General features: G+C 43.5%; 1 protein-coding gene across 1 annotated transcript in view; it reads left to right on the top strand.

The window, feature by feature from the left end:
- crb2a (crumbs cell polarity complex component 2a) overlaps positions 1 to 22,117 on the top strand; it is a 147,440-nt gene that overhangs the window by 37,650 nt on the left and 87,673 nt on the right. The window contains exon 2 of the mRNA XM_078162380.1: positions 18,836 to 19,528. Coding sequence (XP_078018506.1) covers positions 18,836 to 19,528 — 693 coding nt within the window. The remainder of the gene's footprint in view (positions 1 to 18,835; positions 19,529 to 22,117) is intronic.

The following is a 22,117-nucleotide window of genomic DNA, read 5'->3' as shown; positions in this document are numbered from 1 at the left end:
AGTCTGATTTAATAGAGACACATATATTAGTTATGATGTTACTATGATTATTTTATATCTAGTGTTTATAATTATGATTTTGTCTAGTCATTTCATTAACTTTTATTGTATATTACTGAATTGTTTGATTTTCTGATCTATAGATACATTGCTGCTTGTTTTGTTTTTTAATGTGTCTTGTACGGTGTCCTTGGATGTCCTAAAAGGTGCCTATAGATAAAACGCATTATTATCATTATTATTATTATTATTATTATTATTACTATTATGAAGAAGAAACCTATATAGAATATTACCAGACTGATTCTTTATGTAGCCATGACCTGTTCCTCTTTGACGAAAGTCATCAAACTCAGCTTATCTGCTTCATCCAGACTGTGTGGGCTGTGCTCCCATCAGATTTAACTGACAGTGCTGTTTACATAGGCAAACAACCCCACAACTGCTTTTAGATTCTGATTTAAATGAAAAGAAAACTACAACCAAAAATTGCTGTAACCTTGACAGAGATAAATGTGTTGATGTAGGACTCCATCACTCATAGCAAGAGACTGATCTGGGCCTTTAAACCTAATGGATTGCCCTGAGGGATTAAGAGAGAATAGGATGTCTGTAAGTCTGAGTTTTGACTGAGCTTTGCCTTTATTTGGAACTGAGCATGCTTGGTTTTAAGCACAGTTTGCACTTGTTTGTGTGATTTTGGGCTGTCCCAGACAAAAGATGACTAACATGAAAGAAAGGTGGTGATATCTTTGGTTGTGGCTTGAAAAAAAAAAGATTGTCAGGGTCTTGCAATCAAAGACAGCATGGGATAAAATTCCGACAGTGTCAGGAATTTGGGATGACCATCTCACTGTGTGACTGCTTTTACCACCTACATCTATGAACCAACCAATAAAAATGCAGCATTAAATGATGCACTGACCAGCGTGACAATGCTAAAAGCTAGTAGATGCTAATAAATACACTCCGAGCTCTCGTTGCAAAATTGGCATGCCAAGTTGGCCTCTTTTCCCCAGCCATGACCGCATCCACATTCTCCTCCTCCTCCTCAGACTTACCAAGACAAGGGCTTACCACTACAGCAGCATAGATGGCCATTTTGTTAATTTCATTGTGAATGTCAATAGACATTCGTTGTAGCCTGCAATTCAGTAGGCTGAGGTCATTGTACAGTCTGCATACATCCAACTTGATGTTGTACAGTTAGATCCATGTTACACAGTGTAGCTTGCATTAGACTTGTAAGACTGCTAAAATCTCACGGTCTACAGGAGACTTCAGACTTGGTGGTCTTAACTGCACTCCTGTGAACAGGAGTTCAAAGGCATTAAGTCACTTAAGTGTTGTATGAGTATATCTCCTCACTCACATTCTGAATTCCTACAAAGAAAAGACTACAAAGAAAGACGTCAAACAGATTTACTAGAAAGTTAAAAAATGTGTGTAATCTGAATGTATCCATCTCTTGTTCTCTCAAAAAGTGCAATGATGACCACGCTTTGCAGCAAATAATACCTGGCTCTCTCACCACTAGTTTATCTCTTTAATTATTCTCTCTGTGTCTGCCCCCACCCCCCTCCATAACTCCCTTCACTCTTAATATCTTCCACTTCAGTGAGAATTTGGAAGCAGGACATTGATCAAAGTGTTTCAGGGGCTGGGAAGCTGGGAGTAGTGAACTGGGGTATTTTGGATAGGGCATGTGGACGGATTCCCCAGAGAGCTTATGGCATTGGCTGGTGAGGGAAGACAGCATATGTATTGTTACTCCTCACAAGACTACCACACACACACACACACACACACACACACACACACACTTTGTACACACACTTTGTGAAATGACATACAGAGCAGCCCCACAGGCTCAGAGAGTGGTTATTCATAGGCTAATGCACAGTACAGTCATTATTTGCACTGGCTACAAGCTAACTGAGACAAGAAACACAATTATAGCTGACAAACAGAACAGTCTATTGGGCAGTGAAACTTGTGCCTGCATGCATCTTTGTGAAACAACACTCAAGACCCCACTTAAGGCCATGGACAGAACATAAGGCAATGGGCCCCTGGGCACAGACACGTAAAAGGCTCTCAAATCCTACCTACCAGCATCCCCCTGCAGGTCTTTTGCAACTTTTTACACAGTATTTTTGCTTCACTAAAGTTCTCCTGTTGGTTAAAAACAGCACCAGAACAATTTGTTTACGCCACCCAACTGCACTCCACAACTTCCTGCCACAGCAGATCCACACTGATACTCTACTCAACACAATTGAAATGTTATCAATTTGATTATATTTTCCTAAAGTACAGCTACTCAACTGTCAGACAGACATGTCTGAATTTACTTGATGCTTTGATACTGTTCTCCAAGAAGACTGGTCCTCATTATACTAAGAAAATAACTATACAAATAGGTAAATTATCAAATTGCAAAGAAAAAATACGTATTAATTTGTTTCTTTGTCCAATTATTGACAAATTTAATTGAATGGATTTTATTGATAGAATAATAAGCCATAGTCTTGCACAGAGCTGGCAGAAAAAAAATGTGCTCAATATATCTGTCCAATGTGTCTTGTGTGGCCTGATGATGGCTGCAGAGGAAATGTCAGGCCTATTGATCTTTGACCTAACTAGGAGGATCATGAAAATCCAGAGCAAATGTCACAGCAATGTGGCCAGGAGTTGCAACATCACCATTAACAGACAAACATATATGTAAGGGATAATGTATAGTGAGCCACACTACCCCCCTTCAGGGGATTAATTAAACCACTTCTCTTAAAGTTGCTGGCGTTCTTTACATGTTTTACATATTAACTGAAAATGTATATTATAGTATTTATGTTGATTGAAACTGAGCTGTAATGCCCTCTGTTATAAAATCACACATTAGAAGTAGTAATGGCTATTTAAGATATTATCATTACTACTATTCTTAATGATACTCTTATCAGTTCTTTTTCATCATCAAATAATCATTTTTTAGAGAATATATCAATTTAAAAAGGAATAAATTCAGAGCAGGATTAGAATTTTAAAAAATTTAATAATTTGATGTTAACAAAAGTTGTTACTATATAAATAATATTCCTGACATCACAACACTGAGTGAACTCTAGTTTTCATCAGCCAGTATCAGTTATTCCTCCTGTCCTTGTCCTCTGTCCTCTGATGTCAATGTGGCTCACTGCCTGCTGTTAGAGGGAGGAGGGGCTGTTTGTCTCAGCCAGCAGCTCATTTTAAAAGAATTTGCCCTGTTTTAAGAGAAGTGTCAAACTAAGCTAAACGGTTAGACACAAACAGTTGTTGTTTTAGCTTGTTTGTTACAATTCACTATTGGCCAAGCTAGAGCGCTCTACTTTTGTACAACATGAGGTTAGCAGGTTAGCAGCGATAAATGACGGACTACACACTGAGCAGATTAAAAAATTGCTTTCAACATGTTTACATGTTTGCTTATTGAACAGGTGTATTACTGTAATTTCACTAACAAAGATCACACCAATAAGATAAAGATTTAGAATGGTTTATTGCGTATGATGGATTATGGGTTCGGAGGAAAGCGTGAAGAGGTGAGGATGGAGGAATTAGAGAATGAAAGGATGAGGGTGGAGTGATGAAGGGATGAGGGTCGTGAGTCATATGGATGAGGGATGAAGGGTTGAGGGATGAGGGGATGAGGGTCAAGGGCCAGATGGATGAAAGGTTAGGGATGACGTGGTGAGGACCAAGGGATGAAGAGCAAGGAATGAATGGATGAGGAATGAATGGATGAAGGGATAGAAGACTGAGGGTTGAGGAATGAAGGCTGGGTTTCTGGATAGTTGGCGAGCATGATGATGGATGTGTTGGGTCGAAGGCAGGAACACAGGAGGGATCCCGGGAGTAAGACTGAGTGGGGGAGTTGTCTCTTGGTAAGCTCGGCTTCAGATAGAGCCCCCAAGAGAGCTTCAAGAGCGCATGGGAGTTTCGGATGGCAGTTCATATGTGTGATGTTTACTAAAGAAGACGGCGCACTAAAATTTTATTGTGGTCAAGAATTTTCTGCCTATAAACGGTTAAAGTGGCTCTGTGCGAAGAGACAACCAAAGTAAAACAGTCCAATTGTCGGAATTTCTAGAATTAATAACGGGAAAGTGAGAGTTGGTAATTGAGGATATGGGGATTGATGAATTGGTGCAGGTCAGAGGCCAGGGTGAGTGTCTGCATGGATAGCATGTTGTTCAGTGAATGTGATTGTGCCCCCAAAAAGATGGCTGCTATACAGACTGGGTATGTTTCATGTTTGTGGACGAGGGGGTGGGGTGGGCTGAGTTTGTATACGGTTGGATGACTCCTGGTTTAGCATGATCATCACGAAAGGGGATGCCGTTCCAGGAGAATTTTGGGACTGGTGCTACAGTTCTAGGTCCGTTTTGCATGGTTAGTCAAGCTTAGGTGATGATAGAGATGAAGTAGTTAATGAGTCCTAGTGGTGAAGAAGTTGGGCCGGAAGGAAATTTGAAAAGACAGAGGGGGCTTTCGCGTCAGGGACCCGGGCCCAGATCTGTGCATGCTTGACCTCAGTCTGGTTCTTTGGATAAGTGTGAAGAGTTAACACCAACTACTGGACTGCTGGGCAATTATATTATCATATTTGGGGACAGCATGAATCTCTCGTACCTGATATGGAAATGCTCGACAGAATTTGGCGGATTTTCTTGGTAGGCAGGGATGCTTGGATTGAGATGGGGTCGAGTGGAGTGGAATGAAGACAATGCTGAGGGAGTGAGGGGACTTGAGGAAAGGATGAGTCAGAGGTAAAGTGAAGGTGGGTCAAGAAAACAGAAACAAGGGCCTACTTAAATACGAACTGGTTAACGATTTTTATGTTAAAAAGCAATGAAAATTTTGATTACGATAAAGAAAACCGAAGCAAAATTGTGTAGGGAGGAACAACAAGGTATAAGTAGTGAGGCCTGGTCCTGCTCCCAGACTTAAGCCAACTAGTAAACTGGTTTACTAGCAAGGATTGTACCATGGCCAAATGATTTGTAAGGCTTTAATAAGACAGGGAAATATGAAATGTTGAGGAATTATAAATGAATGAGAGCAGGGGATGAATGTGGGGCAGGAGGTTGCCCATTAATGCTTGTCTGGGATGAATATATGAGGGTCTGGGCAGAGGAAATGGTTACGACTGTTGCAAACGTGGGAGCGAATGTGGTGGCCAGCGGTGGAGGCTGCGTTGATTTACTTCTCGGGAGTGAGAACGAGGGTGAGTCAGAAGTATAAAGTTGCGTTAGAAAACTGGGACAAAATGGAGGATCTTGGATGCATTGGATTGGATTCAGAGCACTGCAGGAAGTTACCAGTGGCTGCATTGATTTACTTCTTGGGAGTGAGAACGAGAGAGAGTCAGAAGTATGAAGTTGCATTAGAAAAACTGGGATGAAGTGGGGGGTCATAGATGCGTTGAGGCGGATTTGGAGCGCAGCAATGAGTGACCAGCAGTTGAGGCTGCATTGTTTACTTCTCTGGAGTGAGAATGAGAGAGAGGGTCGGATGTATGAAGTTGGGTTAGAATAGGGTGACCATATTTTGATTTCCAAAAAAGAGGACACTCGGCCAGCCACGACATAGCCTACTTAAATGATACTCGCAGTTTACTCAAAGATGCCTTATAATTTTAATATATTTAAAATTTATATGTATGGATAGAAAATTCAGTTATATTACAAAATAATATCTCTCAAAGACAGAAATTCAGATAGGCCCCAATAGGGGACACATACACACACTAGAGTGTGGCGATCCGAGCCCAGCGGTACCTGACAGGTCGGCCGGGTTTGGTCAGAAAAGTAGCTATAAATTGTATTTGGGCTCGTGTCGGATTCGGTCAGCTTTCAGTGAAAATATAGTGTAAAGATAAATAAAATCCTGTTTATTGCTTGGGCACTGTTATTTACGTGACAACACCTGAACATAACACACACAGACACACATTGGCTGTTTGTTTCTACCTCTCCCCTCGCTGGAAGTCTCGGACCTCCAGCCGCCCGCCTCCGCCTTGATTAAACGCTGAAAATAAAATAAAAGAGGGAGACAGGTTTTTCCTATTTTATCTTATTTTGTTTTATTTCTCCCTCTCCTCTCGCTAGAAGCGTCGGACCTCCCGCCTCCCGCTCCTGCCTCAAACATTGAGGTCTCCCTCTCCGCAGCTGAGCACCCACGGCGCACGCCCGGCCTGTTAAATAGCCTGTAACCACTGTGTGACACAAACTCAGTGCTTTGGTCATTAAATAATGTCGGGCTCGGTTCGGGTTCGGACAGAAATATGCTGCCCGTGCCGCACTCTAACACACACACACACACACACACACACACACGGAAAACCGGACATTATCATCAGTTTATAAAAACCCCCCGGACGCCCCGGACGGGACGTGAAAAGTGGACATGTCCGGGCAAAAGAGGACGTTTGGTCAGCCTAGGTTAGAAAAACTGGGACAAGAGCAGGGTCAGAGGCTGTGTTGAATTACTTCTCGGGAGTGAGAACAAGAGAGTAGAAAATATGAAGTCGCGTTAGAAAAACTGGGAAGAAGTGGAGTGTCATAGATGCATTGGGACAAATTCAGCAGCATGGACCATGAATGCTACAGAGGGGTTGACTAGGGGGATGAGTAGCCTGAAGAGAATGGATGCAGGGCTAAGAAGGTCGGAAGTCAGTGGTGAGCGTTTGCCGTAAGAGCAGAAACATTTTGCAAGTGTTGGTTAACATGAGAATGTATGTAGGGGTTTGCAACTGCCTAATCTAGTGGCTAGATTAATGGAAAGCTGGTTCCCAATAGGTAGTTGTGGGTAGAGAAGGAAATTTTTATTTTAAGGCAGTTTTTTATTATTTTTATTTTTTATTACATTATTATTATTTTATGGATGCAATGCGTGGTAAAACTGCGAATTAACTTGACGTCTAGAGAGGAAAAGGGGAGCTGACACTGGCTAGTAAGGTTGGTTGAGGGTGTGCTTTGGGTGAGATTGTTACAGATAGCCTTCTGTGACGTCACGGACCGCAACCCTAGACGTTGATGTCAGTGCCGTAGAATGTAACAGAGTCGCGACAATGGAAATCCAAAATGCTTGTGCGTCACAAGACTCATGTAGACTTCAGATAGTTTCCGGAAGTCAATTGGCGGGCAATTTAAATACCCTAGTCAGAGAGACAAAACTATGATTTTTTGGCAATTATTGGTCATTAAATGCATTGATTCACAATATTTATGTAGTACAACATGTGTACTTACAGCATTATGTCTTTTAAAAAGTAAATTTCGCCAGTATTTAAGGATTAGTGTCAACAGCTAGTTATGTGACATATTTTAGGCTAACGTTACCTTGGTTAAAGAGTGTGTTGCTGTTATTTATTGCTTTGAATGATTTTTAAAAAATGATGTCCTTAGTCTTGTATGGTAGCCAAGAGCAATCACATCCCTATATTATTGATTATGTAATAATTGGAATTATTCAATGACTACTGTAATCTCTATGACTTTGAGATAGGACAGAAGACGACCAAGAGGTGACTATCAATGACTGTCCGCTATGGGTCAATGGGATACCAGCAGCAGTAGCTTATACAAATAAACATATATATGTGACGTTTGTCTTTTTACTGTGCATTATTTATGGCCATGAATGCATTAAATAAATCTCTTATACACTCCTAAACATGAATAGCATATAAAGCAGTTTGTTTGTGCCCTTTCTTTCATATTGTCCTCTCACAAGTCGCCACCATGGTTTACTGTGCTGCGTGGGGATGCTCCAGCCGCTCAGAGAGAGGCATACGCATGTATGGTTTCCCCACTGATACAGAGAGGAGAAAAAAATGGTTGGCTCAGCTCAGCAGGAGCAATCTCACTGTAAATAAAAAATACAACAACAACAAAATATGTGAGGTAATCACATTCAAAACGCCTGTGTTTGCACTTTTTCCACAAACAAAGACCACATCACTGGGAAGCTTAGACTGATTTATTAAAAACAGGGAGGAGAGAAAGGCTTGCAAAACTCAGGGAGCTGAGACTCAGGATGAGGGCGCTGTGGCATTGCAGGGAGTCTCTAGGCTCTCCTTAATCCCTCTGTTCTTGCATTGAAAGAGAGGGGAAAAAAAGACAGAGGAGAAAGGGTTAGACATACCTTTATAGGCTTGAATGGGAAATTTCCTTGAGATATGTGGTGTGATCTTTGTTCCCCAGCTTAAGGTATGGAAGTTCATTAGTTGTACATGTTTAACAAAATGTGACGACTGGTATCAGTTACTGAAGTGATGAATTTGTAAAAAGTTGTCTCATGGTCTTGGTTATCTTTTTGATATATAGTGAGTGCATATTTGTCCATTAAGAGTTAACTGTTCCCTTATAAGATATACTTTATACTTATTATTTTTATGGCAAGATGGTGCCCAGTGCGGACGCCTGTTACAGCAGCTCCTGCTCACCGCCGAGCTTTTCTCTAATTTTTTTTCTTTTAAACTTTCTTACTTTGACTTTTTTCAGTTTAACTAGCTAGCACTTATGTTTTGCTTTGGTATGGAGACGAAGACCGCTCTCTTCATAGCGGTGTTTCTCCCATTTTTCTATGGATATGATCATGTGCAGGGACGTTCACCCAGCATGTTTCCTGCCACACCAGAGACAATAAAACACTGGATTTATTTCATGCCAACACCAAGGAGGCATACCACTCATCCCCCCTGCCTCCCCTGGGAAAAACTTATCACAACCTGGTTGATCTTCTGCCTGTCTACAGACCTCTGGTGCAGAGGGAACCAGCAACCACCCGCACTGTGAAGAGGTGGTCTGATGAGGCCGAGGAGGCCCTGAGGGACTGCTTCGAGGCCACTGTGTGGGAGGTACTCAGTGATTCCCATGAGGAGGACACTGACAGACTGACACCATGCATTACGGATTATATTAACTTCTGTGTGGAAAGCACCGTACCCACCAGGACTGTACGCTGCTTCTCCAACACCAAACCCTGGATTACTCCAGATATAAAAGCTCTCCTGAAGGAGAAGTGGAGAGCTTTTAACTCTGGAACCAAGGAGGAGCTGAAGGCCATGCAGAAGGAGCTACGGAGAAACATCACTCTGGGAAAGGAAGGATATAAAAAGAAGATGGAGGAACAGCTGCAGCAGAGCGACGTCACCGGAGTCTGGAGAGGTCTGAAGACCATCTCAGGACACAAACAGCCAGACTCCCAGGCCAGAGGCGACCAGAAGTTGGTGAATGATCTGAATCTGTTCTTCAATAGATTTGATCAGTCTGCCCCTCCCCTGGCCCAGACATCACGGCTGCAACCCCCCTCATCCTCACCTTCACCTTCCCCCCCACCTACACTCCTGGCACACTGCTTCGACAACCCCCTCACCCCCGCTCCCCCGGACATCGCACCACCCCCCACCCCTCCCCCCACCTCATCACCTCCACCCCCCAGCACAAAGCCCCCCCTGCTCCAGCTTGTCCTTCACTACCTGTCAGGTGAGAGATCAGCTGAGGAGGATAAAGATGAGGAAGGCTGCAGGTCCAGACGGCATCAGCTCCAGGCTCCTAAAGTCCTGCGCAGACCAACTGACTTGAAACCACCTGAGCCTGAGGCTGGGAAGAATACTATAGCTGTGGAAGACATCCTGCGTGGTACCTGTGCCCAAGACTCCGCACCCCAAGGACTTCAGCAGCTTCAGACCAGTGGCATTAACATCACACCTCATGAAGACTCTGGAGCGCCTGGTCCTATCTCGTCTCCGCCCAGCAGTAGGCCCTTCAATGGACCCGCTGCAGTTTGCCTACCACCCTGGCATTGGGGTGGACAGCACCGTCTTCTTCCTCCTGCATAGAGCTCTTTCCCACCTGGAGAAGCCCAGAAGCTCTGTGAGAATCATGTTCTTTGACTTCTCCAGCGCTTTCAACACCATACAGCCTGCACTTCTGAGGGACAAACTGGAGCACGTAGGGGTGGCTAATCACCTCACATCCTGGATCCTGGACTACCTCACGGACCGGCCACAGTATGTCAGGACCCAGGATTGTGTATCGGACTTGGTTGTCTGCAGTACGGGGGCCCCACAGGGGACGGTGCTGGCACCGTTCCTCTTCACCCTCTACACTGCAGACTTTCCATACAACACCCCCACCTGTCATCTGCAGAAGTTCTCCAACAACTCTGCCATAGTCGGCCTCATCACAGATGGGGGCGACAGGGAGTACGGAGAACTGAACCAGGACTTTGTGGACTGGTGTCTGAGGCACCACCTTCAGATCAACATGGGGAAAACCAAAGAGCTGGTGGTGGATTCCCACAGGCGCAGACTCCTCCTCCCAACACCGGTGAACATCCAGGGAAAGGACATTGAGGCTTGTTCATCTTAACAATAAACTGGACTGGACTGATCACATAACAGCACTGTACAGGAAAGGCCAAAGCAGACTCTACCTGCTGAGGTGGCTCAGGTCTTTTGGAGTGCAGGGGGCGCTCCTGAAGACCTTCTTTGACACTGTGGTGGCATCAGCCATCTTTTACGGAGTGGTCTGCTGGGGCAGCAGCGTCTCGGCTGCAGATAGGAAGAGACTGGACAAGCTGATCAAGAAGGCCAGCTCTGTCCTGGGATGCTCTCTGGACTCTGTGCAGGTGGTGGGAGAAAGGAGGATGACAGCCAAGCTATCATCTCTGAGGACTAATGACTTCCATCCTCTGCAGGAGGAGATAAAAGCTCTGGAGAGCTCCTTCAGCAATAGACTGATTCACCCAAAGTGTGTGAAGGAATGCTATCGCAGGTCCTTCCTGCCTGCTGCTGTCAGACTACATAACCAGCACTGCTCACAGTAAACTGCACCATGGACACTTTAGGGACACTATGGACACTTTATGGACACCACTATAAGCATTGCTGTCCCCCTTGTTGTTGTTTATTTGCACATACAATATTCACTTTGCACTAAATATATTCACTTTAATCCATTGCTCACTTTTTATCCACTGCTCATTATTTCTCAATTGTGGGATCAATAAAGGTGTATCTTATCTCTTATCTTACTTTATTGATCCCCAGAGGGGAAATTTAAGTATCACAACAGCACAAAACAAAAAGACATTAAATAGAATAAGATAAGAGAAAAATTAAAAATTAAAAATAATGATCGATAAAAGATCAAATGAAAATAAAATTGTTGCATCAAGATGAATAAAGTGACTAAAAATGGCAGACAAAGTATTGAATAAAATAAAGTGTCAATTGGTAGATAGAGTGTCAAGTGTCATGTTGATCAGATGCAAAATAAGTCAGTTCAGAGCTGGATATAGCTTATGTCAAACTGCTGTTTCTGAGTCTGATGGCGTTGGCCACAAAGGAGCGTCTGAATCATTCAGTCCTGCACCTGGGTGGGATGATCCGCTGGCTGAATGAGCTGCCCATCAGCCACAGCTCATTGTGCAGGGGGTGAGAAGGATTGTCCAGCACTGCATAGATTTTGTCCTTCACCCTCCTCTCAGCCACTGTCTCCAGACTCTCCAGGTCCAGTCCCACCACAGAGTGGGCTTTCCTCACAAGCTTGTTGAGCCTGTTGACCTCACCAGTGTTAACTCCACCCCACCAGCACACTACAGCAAAGAAGAGTGCACTGGCAACCATAGACTGGTAGAAGGTCTTGAGGAGCCCACTATAGACACCAAACGATCTCTGTCCTTTCCTTTAAAGAGCATCTGTGTTATGAGTCCAGTCCAATTAAGTGTAGAAAGTTTCTTTTTACCAGACAATGAGTTTTTAAGGAGATGTAGTTTACCTTGACATGTTTCGACTGTCACTTCAGTCTTCTTAAGAAGCGTCATCTGACGTGCGTCATGATGTGTCTTTATCAGCTGGTAGTATCCCGGAGGCGTGACCAGCCTGGCAAATCGGATTGCCAGGCTGGTCACGCCCCCCGCCGCCCGGCGTTCTTTGGAGGAGAGAGTCCCAGGTGTGTGACAGCATGAAAGCCCCCTCATCCCGGTTGATGGTGTCCCTGGCCCGCCTCCTGATCTCTATGGCCTCCCTGATCCAACGTTTGAACTTGCTGCTTTCCGATCCGATGACTTTTGCGTTGTCCCAGTCCATGACATGATTATTTCTTTTGCAGTGATCTGATATGGCTGATTTTAGGTTCCTAAAAAAAATAAAAACCAGCCATATCAGATCTACTACTACTATCTACTACCAGCTAATAAAGACACGTCATGACACATGTCAGATGACGCTTCTGAAGAAGACTGAAGTGACAGTCGAAACATGTTAAGGTAAACTACATCTCCTTAAAAACTCATTGTCTGGTAAAAAGAAACTTTCTACACTTAATGTATTTTGAGTACACAAAATGAACCTAATTACACTACACGAGTCCAGTCGAGTTTATTGTTGATGTGGACCCCAAGGTACTTGTATGAGTCCACCATCTCCACCTCCTCGCCCTGGATGGTGACTGGGGCAGGTTGCCTCCAGTTCCTCCGGTAGTCCACCACCACCTCCTTAGTCTTGCTGATGTTGAGTTGAAGGTGGTTTCGGTTGCTCCACGCGACAAAGCTCTCAATCAGTCCTCTGTACTCCTCGTCATCACTGCTAATGCATCCAACTATAGGGGGTGGGGTGAGGGGGGCCTGTGGGGTGAGGGGGAGCTGTCAGCTGAAGCTGCCGATGAGCAGGGGGGAGGAGGAGGGAGACAGGTCGCTGCTGGGGGGGAGCAGAGTCTACAGCAGAGCTGTGAATGGATACAGTGATGGTGGGTGGGGCCCCAGATCCACAGACAGAGCTCACAAGGGGGTTTGTTGTCTCAAAGCTATTGAAGAATATGTTTAGCTCTGTTGCAAATTCTGGGCCACCTTTGACTCCAGGTGTGGCTTTCCCACAGCCTGTCATCGTCCTCATCTCATTCCACACCTCTTTTGTATTATTCTGTCCCATCTTGGCCTCAATCTTCTCCTTATAGCTGTTTTTGGCCTCCCTCAGTCTCCTCTTCAGCTCCTTCTGAACAGCCTTGAGTTCCTCATGCTCTTTTGACAAAAAGCCTTTAATGTCTTTATTGATCCGTGGCTTGTTGTTTGAAAAACAGCAAACCTTTTTTGTTGGGACAATGTTGTCCTCACAGAATTGTATGTAGTCTGTAATGCAACGAGAGAGACCCTCCATGTCATCGCCGAAGTCTTCTATAAAAAGTCCCCAGTCTGTGACATTAAAACACTCCTGCAGTGCCTCCTCTATGTCATCAGACCAGACCTTTACAGTTCTTGTGCTAGCCGCCTGCTGTTCCACCATCGGCCTGTAGGTGGTGTCAAGGAGTATCAGGTTGTGGTCTGAGTCTCCAAGTGGAGGAAGAGAAGAAGAATTATATCCTTTCTTCACGTTGACATACAAAAGATCCAGGATTTTATTCCCTCTTGTTGCACAGTCCACATATTGTGTGAAGTTGGTCAGGACAGGAGACAGAGAGGCATGATTGAAGTCCCCGCTGATCAGGATGAGAGCGCTGGAGTGCTGCATCTGTAGTCCTGTGATCACTGAGGCCCCGTTTATACGACAATGATTTCAACTGAAAATGGTAAACTTTAGTTGCGTTTTGGCCAATCGTTTACACGACAGTGGCGTTTTGGGTGCCTGAAAAGGCAACTATTCAAAAACGGGTTCCAGAGTGCAACTTTTTGGAAATGGCAGTGTCTCTGTTGTCATGTAAACTTGCAATATGCAGTTCCTCTGAAAACGGAGACTTTTCGCACATGCGCATTACGGTTCCGTTCCAGTCACTAGGCATGCCAACCGTCACAACAACAATGCCGAGCTCTGTTTGTGCTGCTCACCCTGTTGATTTGAAGTCAAATGTAGATCTGTTACTGTAGCAACTGCACCTCGTCGTCCATCCAGACAAAGTTATCTGTGCATGCTTTCGCCATTGTGTCTTCTTTGTTTTGGTTTGTAATCACTGCGTTGTAGAGGAAGGCGCTTCAGCGCAGGTGCATGGCGTCATGCTTTGCAAATGTACACTGCCACCTATTGGCCTGGCATGCATACTACAGAGGGAGAGCTGACACTACCCAGTGAGCCAACAACCAGTCAGCTTACCAATGAGCCAGTAACCAGTCAGCTTACCAGTAAGCCAGCAGCCAGTCAGTTGGACCCATTGGAAAAAATTAAAGAAATAAGAAAATATCACCAAAAAAGCAACGGCAGCACTGATTAAGAAGGCACAAAAATTAAGGAAGGAAAATGCAGCTCTCAAGATGGCAATGGAAATTAGGGACAAAAAAATAATAACAATAATAATAACAATAACTTTTTCAAAAGACCAAATGAAGGCATTAGGAAAACTAACCACAAAAGGGATGAAATTGAGCAATGAGACCATTAAAAAGGCCTTAAAAATCTGCTTTGCTGCTGGTCCAACATGTTACAAAACCTTGCAGGAATTGCAGATTCCCCTACCAGGAATAAGAACCCAAACACTGCAAAGAAGGATGCAGTGTGTTAAATTTGAGCCTGGTGTGTTAACAGAGGTCTTTGATTTTCTAAAACTGAAGGTAGATGGACTAACCGAGCTTGAAAGGGAGTGTGTGTTGACCCTGGATGAAATGGCAGTTACACCCAGTGTGGAGCTCCACATGCTTACAGGCAAACTGTATGGTGATGTGACGTTACCAGGTCACACAGGAGTAGCCACACATGCTTGTGTGTTTATGTTGGCTGGAAACACAACAAGGTAGGAAGCAAGTAGTGGCATATCATTACAGTAGTAATTCGACAGATGGAGCAGAGTACAGGCCAATAATTATTGAAATTATAAAGAAGGCAGCATCCATCGGGCTACATGTGTTTAATGTCACCACTGACATGGGTAGCCCTAACCGGGCCATGTGGAAATCCTTTGGTGTCGACCACAAGACAACATCAGTGCCACATCCAGCAACACCAGACAGGCAGCTCCATTTCATGTCTGATGTCCCGCATCTGGTGAAAAGGTTTGTGTTGACATCTACGTTCACACAAGACTGCCTTGAAAACAGCTGTGTGAGATCTCAAAGTCCTGTCCCAACTCCAGTGGAATTCCACCATGCACTGCGAATCATATCTGTGGGGCAGTTCCTCACAACCATCAGGTCAGGGAGCTACCAGGAAGATGACAATACCTTTTTGGCAGACTTCCTGGACACAGTGGAGCAAAATGTCACTCCGTCAGGGTGGAACAGCTGATGGCAGTGTACAGAACAGCACCTGACCTCACAAAAACGGAGAAATGCATTCTCTTCCATCTCGCAGGCTACATCATCCACAAAGTCATCAAGTTTGCCAGCATCCGTGAAAAATGCAAAATTGCAACAGAGCACAATGATGACAGTCCTGGTGGACCTTAAAGAGTTTAAGGCAGGTGCTCTTTGTCATCCCTCCCAAGAGGCCTATGATTTCATCCACAAAATCAAAGAACTGTTTAGGACCAGGACCGGTTCCTTCTTCATGGAGCTCCCAGACGCAGTGGGTGTCTTGGAGCAAGAAGCTCAGGCACTTTCCAGCAGGCTTCCATCATGCTGTGGAGTAAAAGAAAAAATCATTAAAAGATTCATACGGCTACGGTTGAGAATTGAGGCAAAAAAAAACAAAACGAAATGACAGAAAAAAACAAATTGTCTCTGTTCATTATCAAGAAACCGCACTCTTGGTTCTGGTGCAATACTGCCACTGTGAACAAGTGAATCTCCTGCACGATGATGCATGTAGATCCTAGCAGGATCTACAAGATGGCCATCTTGGAAGCAAGAGCCAATCCAAAAAGGTAGAAAGGAACAACAGTAGCCAAGCGTCAACATCTAGAAACCCCCACACAGTTCAAAAGTGCTACCAACCCCACTGGTTGTTGCAACGGAGACATTTGGATTAACCATTGCTCCCACAAGTACTCCAGCACCCAGTCACTTCTCCACCTACCATAACCAAAATAACCTCACTTTTCCTCCACCTGCCAGCATCCAGCCAGCATCCACCACCCAGCCAACATCACTGTTCTTCCACCTACCAGCGCCCAGCCAACAACGATGTTCTCCCACCTACCAGAACCAAGCGTACAACAGTGTTCCTCCACCTTCCAGCACCAAGCCAACATCACTGCTCCTCCACCTGTCAGCTCCCTGCTGTCAACAGTGCTCTTCCACCTGCCAGCATCCAGCCAACATCACTGCTCCTCAGCTCTAACATCGTTGGTCCTCACCATTCCCGACCTACATACATTCATTGGTTCTCAACACTCCTGACCTATAGAACATCGTTGGTCCTCACCACTCCTGAAGATCTGAAAGCTCCAATGACTCTTTCTTTGTTTGAATATGTTTTCAGTATCAGCATATACATCCTAATCAAACAGCAAAGAGTAGCTGTTGCAGTTTTTTAGTTCAGAGGGTTTTTTGCAATCGTTGACAACTGCTTTGGAAAGTCAAAAGATTTATACTTAAAACAAAGCAGACACTGAGACATATGTTTGATAGTTTAGCTATAGAGCATATGTAAGGACTTAACCCTTCTGCATCTAAACATCAGTGCCAGGACTCTTCTACAAATGAAGTGAGAGCAGATTAAAGGGAATGTCAGAATGAATAAGTGTAACAGCTGACCTACTTTAGTTACACTTAGTCATTTCAGGTCATCTACTTATGTGTTGCTGCTAAAGGAAACACATATTGTAATTAAAAAAATAATTAATAAGCAGGCCCTGCCCACCATCCTCCCACACTGTAAAAATTAATTTGTTGGCTCAACAAAAAAAAACACAAGTTACCTTGCTGCCTTAAAATCTTGAATTAAGTGAGCTAAAGATACCTAGTTCTTTACACTTCCAAGCAAGTTCCTATTACTTACAATATTAAGTTAAAGGGACTATTCTGAAAGTGACAAACAGTTTGATCAACTTGATATTTTAAGTTTAGTCAATAACATTTTTAGTATTACTAACAAGGAAATTTAAGTTGTATGAACTTATTGCTTAGTTGAGGTGACATTACATTACAAGTCTAACCAACAAACATGTATTTCTACATTTGTTTCAGAAACAAGGAAATATAAGTTATTCCAACATAGCCCCTTAGTTGAATCAACATAAAATTTCAAGGCAGCAAGGTAACTTTTTCTGTAAAAGTTGACCTCATTAACAATCTTAAGTTTGATCAATACTTTCAATAGCATTATATGTCAAGTCAACTAAATCACTTATTTTCTAAAATGACTGAGTGGAAAACGAATTACTTTTTTAAAAAAATATTTATTTTCACCATCTTTTCAATCTCAAGTTCAGGCATAGAACAGTGAACATGAAAAATGCCAGCCAAAGGTGCTTAAGGCGCTTAACAGAAGTACTTTTAGTTTTATATTAAAACTAAACTAAACTATAGATAAGAATATATATAAATGTAATAAAATAAAAGCTTAACAGTCGCACCGTTTCTTTGTTTTTAAAAGTATTTAACAGTTGCACATCAACAATTGTGTAAATAGGCTACTTGCACAATCACTTTCAATCACTTCCACGTTTGGCATATTACTGCTTCCCCACTTCTGGTCAGTACAGATGTCTGTGGATGAGGAGAGGAAGAGAAGAGAAGGAGATGAGGGTAGGAGAGGAAGAGAAGATGAGAAGAGAAGCAGTCAAAAACAGTGTATATTCAAAACATTCTCTCAATTTTTATTATTTCATAACTTTTCCAGGAAATATATCATGTGGGAACCCTGTATGTATAATCAGAGTGATTGAATTCAAACCAAATTCACCCCATTTCTGGCAGAATTGTTAAGGAGAAAAAATGATTAATATACTTAACTTTAAAAACAAATAGTAGGCTTACCTCAGTGAAGTGAAAATGCCTTGGGTGAGACCAGAAGTTTTCCATGCACCATATATGGAGTCAGTGGGCAGTAGTTGTTCAGTCCTTCTGGTTCTACAACTAGAAGATTTGTGGAAGGTTTCTTCTCTTATACTCCTAACAAAACAGATCAATATTACATCATCAATTTAATTTTGTTACTTGCAAAATACCATATTCATAAATCCAAATTTTTAATTTTTGAAAAGGAGTTCAAACAATACATTATAACAATCCAACATTCTAAAAACAGAAAAGCCATCAAAACCACTGAGTTACCTTTCTCCACATTTCTCCAAGGCAGCTAATGTATCATTTTTATCTACATTCTGTGATCCCCTGGCATTATCTTATTTCATGTTCATGTTATGTCTCATGTCAAATCTGCTATTGACTAACATCTCCATGAAGTTTATTTAAAAAAAAAAAACAACACACTTGACTTTGACCGTGCACATTTACCGAAAAAGCTTTGTGACCGAGCAGAGCGAGTTTGTCTGTGTAAGCTACAGGTGCCGCTGCAGCTTTCACTCCCCTCCTCTCCTGTGTCTCTGACACAGGGGGGATTTCAAATTACAACAGAAAGCCTTACTGTAGTTCACTAGGTACATTTTTATTGGACATGTTAACATTACATTAGGAGTTGTGTGACAGGAAATTCAGTTCTGATACAGCTGTAGAAGATGATAGATAAATAAGATGGAATTATGACCGGTCATGACAGAGTACATGCATGCATTGTTTTCTGTGAAACTCAATTTTGAGTCCTACGCAGAAATTGTGGACTGCAGTAAAAATGAAAACTTCCTCTATTTTTCCTTGGGACACATCTAGGAGTCCTGTCCCTATAGCTGTGAAACACTGGTCTGTGGTAGATAGGCCTGCATTAAATAATCTTCAGCATAATGTTTCCTTTGTTTTTCAGGAATCCTCTGCACAGCCACTTCAGACAAATGTTTGTCTGCACCCTGCCAGAATGAAGCTACCTGTGTGGACACCATGGATGATTATGCATGTATCTGTGCCAGGGAGGGGATTCGATACATGGGAAAAAACTGTGACAAACTCTATGATGCCTGCTCCTTTGCTCCATGTGATGACTGCACCAGCACCCCTGGCAGCACAGAGTACCACTGCATCTGCCCAGATGGACTAACAGGTGATAACTGCACAGAGGAGGTAGACGAGTGTCTGAGCAACCCATGCTCCGAACCTCGCTCTTTGTGTGTTGACCAGCAAAACGGATACTTCTGCAGATGTCCTGCTGGGTATGGAGGTTGGGACTGCAGGACACATGTGACTGACTGCATTGATGAACCCTGCAGGAACAATGGGACTTGTGTTTTACGACCAGAGGGCTTTGAATGCAGCTGTGCACCAGGGTTCGAGGGGAAGACCTGTGAGGAAGACGTGAATGAGTGCTTATCGAAACCCTGTCAGAATGGAGCTATCTGTATAGATGGAGTTGCAGAGTTCCACTGCTTCTGTGTGCCTGGTTTTCAGGGTTATAACTGTGAAATCGACATTAATGAGTGTGCGTCACGACCCTGTGAGAACAACGCCACTTGCATCAATGAGAAGGACCACTATGAGTGTGAGTGCCTGGTGGGCTTTGCAGGTACATCCAAAAGACACACACACACATACTTCTATCTTTGTGAGGACCCTTATTTACAGGATGCATTCCCTAGACCCTAACCCTAACCTTAACCGTCACAACTAAATGCCTAACCCCAACCCTGACCCTAAACCTAATCTAAACCTAACTGTAACCCAAACCCTACAACTAAGTCTTAACCCTCAAACAGGCCTCTGAAGAAGTGAGGATCAGCAAAAATGTCCGCACTTTGCAAAAATGCCCTAACCCTGTTGCTAAAAAACATGTGTCCTCACTATGTAGCATGCACAAGTACACACACAGAGATATACTGTACAACTGCTTAGCTGGTGTCCATTCAAATTACAAACATGTTATCAGCCAACTGTTACCTTTTTGAATCAGTACCCAAGTCTAAATACAGGTGCTTCAGTTCCCTTCATTTTATTTGATATGAATTTCTGTCACTCCTATTATTATATCACAATTGCTCTTTGTCATACTTGGGGAATAATCTGAGAAATTTTAGAATAGCGGTTGCTACAACTTGGGGGCTTTAGGGTATGTAAACAGAAAGTATACTGTTGCCATGAAGGCATTCCCTTTTGGTTGGTATGCTCAGTACAATAGATCACTAGTAGGACTGCACTCTCACAAGGGCTGTGTCTGAAATTACTCACTATATTGTGAACTATATAGTCCACGATATAGAGCCATTTTGAAGTGCTTTCTGAATGTAAAGTGGGAATTATTATACCCTATATAGTGGACTGAAAGTATCCCACAGTGCACTGTGAACAGTACTGTACAAGCAGCGGTCACCAACTAAGTAATATATCTCATCATGCATCACACCAAAGGAATGGATGGACTATATGGGACGAAAACTGAGACGGAAGAGAGGATGAGAAAATGATATTGCACTACATTGATAAGTGATCATGATATTAAAAAGTAATATTGCACATGATGTTGAGAAAAATATCACACAAGAAATGAAAAAAATTTAATGACATCATGTGAAAGTTGTAGAGCACATAATGAAGGTGAATATTGTTGTCAGTGTTAAAGTTCATAAGCCATTTTGAACAGGTGGGTTTTGAGATGTGATGTTATGCTGTCGGACTGTTGAATGTGTGGCAGTCAGGAGTGGGTGCAGCTGAAAGCCCTGGCGCTCATGGTGCTGAGGCGTGAGGTGGGAATGCTCAGGAGACCAGCAGAGGAAGAGCGTTGGGAGTGGAAGAGGGTGCACTCCTGGAGGAGGTCAGAGAGATAGGTGGGGGCTAGGTTGTGGAGGGCTTTAAAGGGGAGCAGAAGATTTTTGTAATCAATCTGGTACTGAACAGGAAGCCAGTGTAGTTGGATGAGAATGAGGGTGAGGGTGATGATCCAGACAGCAGAGTTTTGAATGATTTGAAGCCTGTTAATGAGTTTGGTGGGAAGGCCAGAGAGTACTGTATTATAATAGTCAATTATAATGGGAGGAAGGGCAGTGAAGGGTTTAGATAAGATGTAGAACTGTGTGTCATCTGCGTAGCAATGGAAATGAACACCATGGTGACGGAGGATTGTGCCCAGGGGAATGAGGTAGATGATAAATTAAATGGACCCAATACTGACCCCTGGGGGACACCCAGCAGCAGAACACCTCGACCTGTGGTTCCTCATCTGGACAAACTGTTTTCTGTCAGTGAAATAGGACGTAAACCACGAAAAGGCAACACAAGTGATCCTCATATCAGCCATGCGTTCCAGGAGTAGTGGGTGGGAGATGGTGTCGAACGCAGTACTGAGATCGAGAAAAAGGATGATAAGGATGGTAAGCAGTCCAAAGTCAGCTGCACAGAGGAGGTCACTGGTAATTTAAACCAGGGCTGTTTCAGTACTGTGTTTTTGGCAGAAACCAGATTGGAAGGGTTCATGGAGGTTGTTTGAGTCAAGATGGGACTGAAGTTTATAGGCAACCACCTTTTCCAGGATTTTGGAAATGAAGGGGAGTTTAGAGACTGGCCTGTAGTGGTTAAGGTCAGCTGGGTCAGCACCACCAGTTGATTATTGCAGTTATCATGGGGGACACGGATGGCAGGCATGCTTTGAGGAGAGTAGTGGGTAGGGGATCCAGCTGATAGGTGGTTGGCTTTGCTTTGCAGATGAGCTCAGAGATGGTTTCTTCTGTTGTGGGAGTGGGAGAGGGGGCTAATGAATGGCTGGCCTGTTGTAACCATCCAGGGTGGGTCCTTTGAGGAGGTAAATGAAGACTGCAACTGTGCGTGGATGGTGTTCATTTTGTTAATGAAGAAGTCCAGAAGGAGAGAGCATTAATCAGTATGTGTTTTGGGGCAGAGTTTTAGGAGGTTAGAGTAGGTGGCTGACTGTTGTGAACAGGCCTGTGTTATTTTTGGCAGTACTAATGAGGTTGTAGTAGTATGAGGATTTGGCAGTGGAAAGAGCATTTTAATAGTGATGTAGGTGTTCAGTATTCGTTTGGGTATGTACTGAAAGTCCAGTCTTTTTGCACAGCCGCTCCAGTCAATGACCAGCAGTTTTCGGCTGGCAGAGATCAGCGGTAAACCAGGGAGCGGTCTGGGTAAAGGAGACTGTACGGCTTTT

Source organism: Epinephelus lanceolatus, chromosome 19 (genome assembly GCF_041903045.1).
Source record: "Epinephelus lanceolatus isolate andai-2023 chromosome 19, ASM4190304v1, whole genome shotgun sequence".
NCBI classification, from domain to species: domain Eukaryota; kingdom Metazoa; phylum Chordata; class Actinopteri; order Perciformes; family Serranidae; genus Epinephelus; species Epinephelus lanceolatus.
Note: the sequence above shows the minus strand (reverse complement) of the source record. Positions and strands in the feature narration are given on the sequence as shown.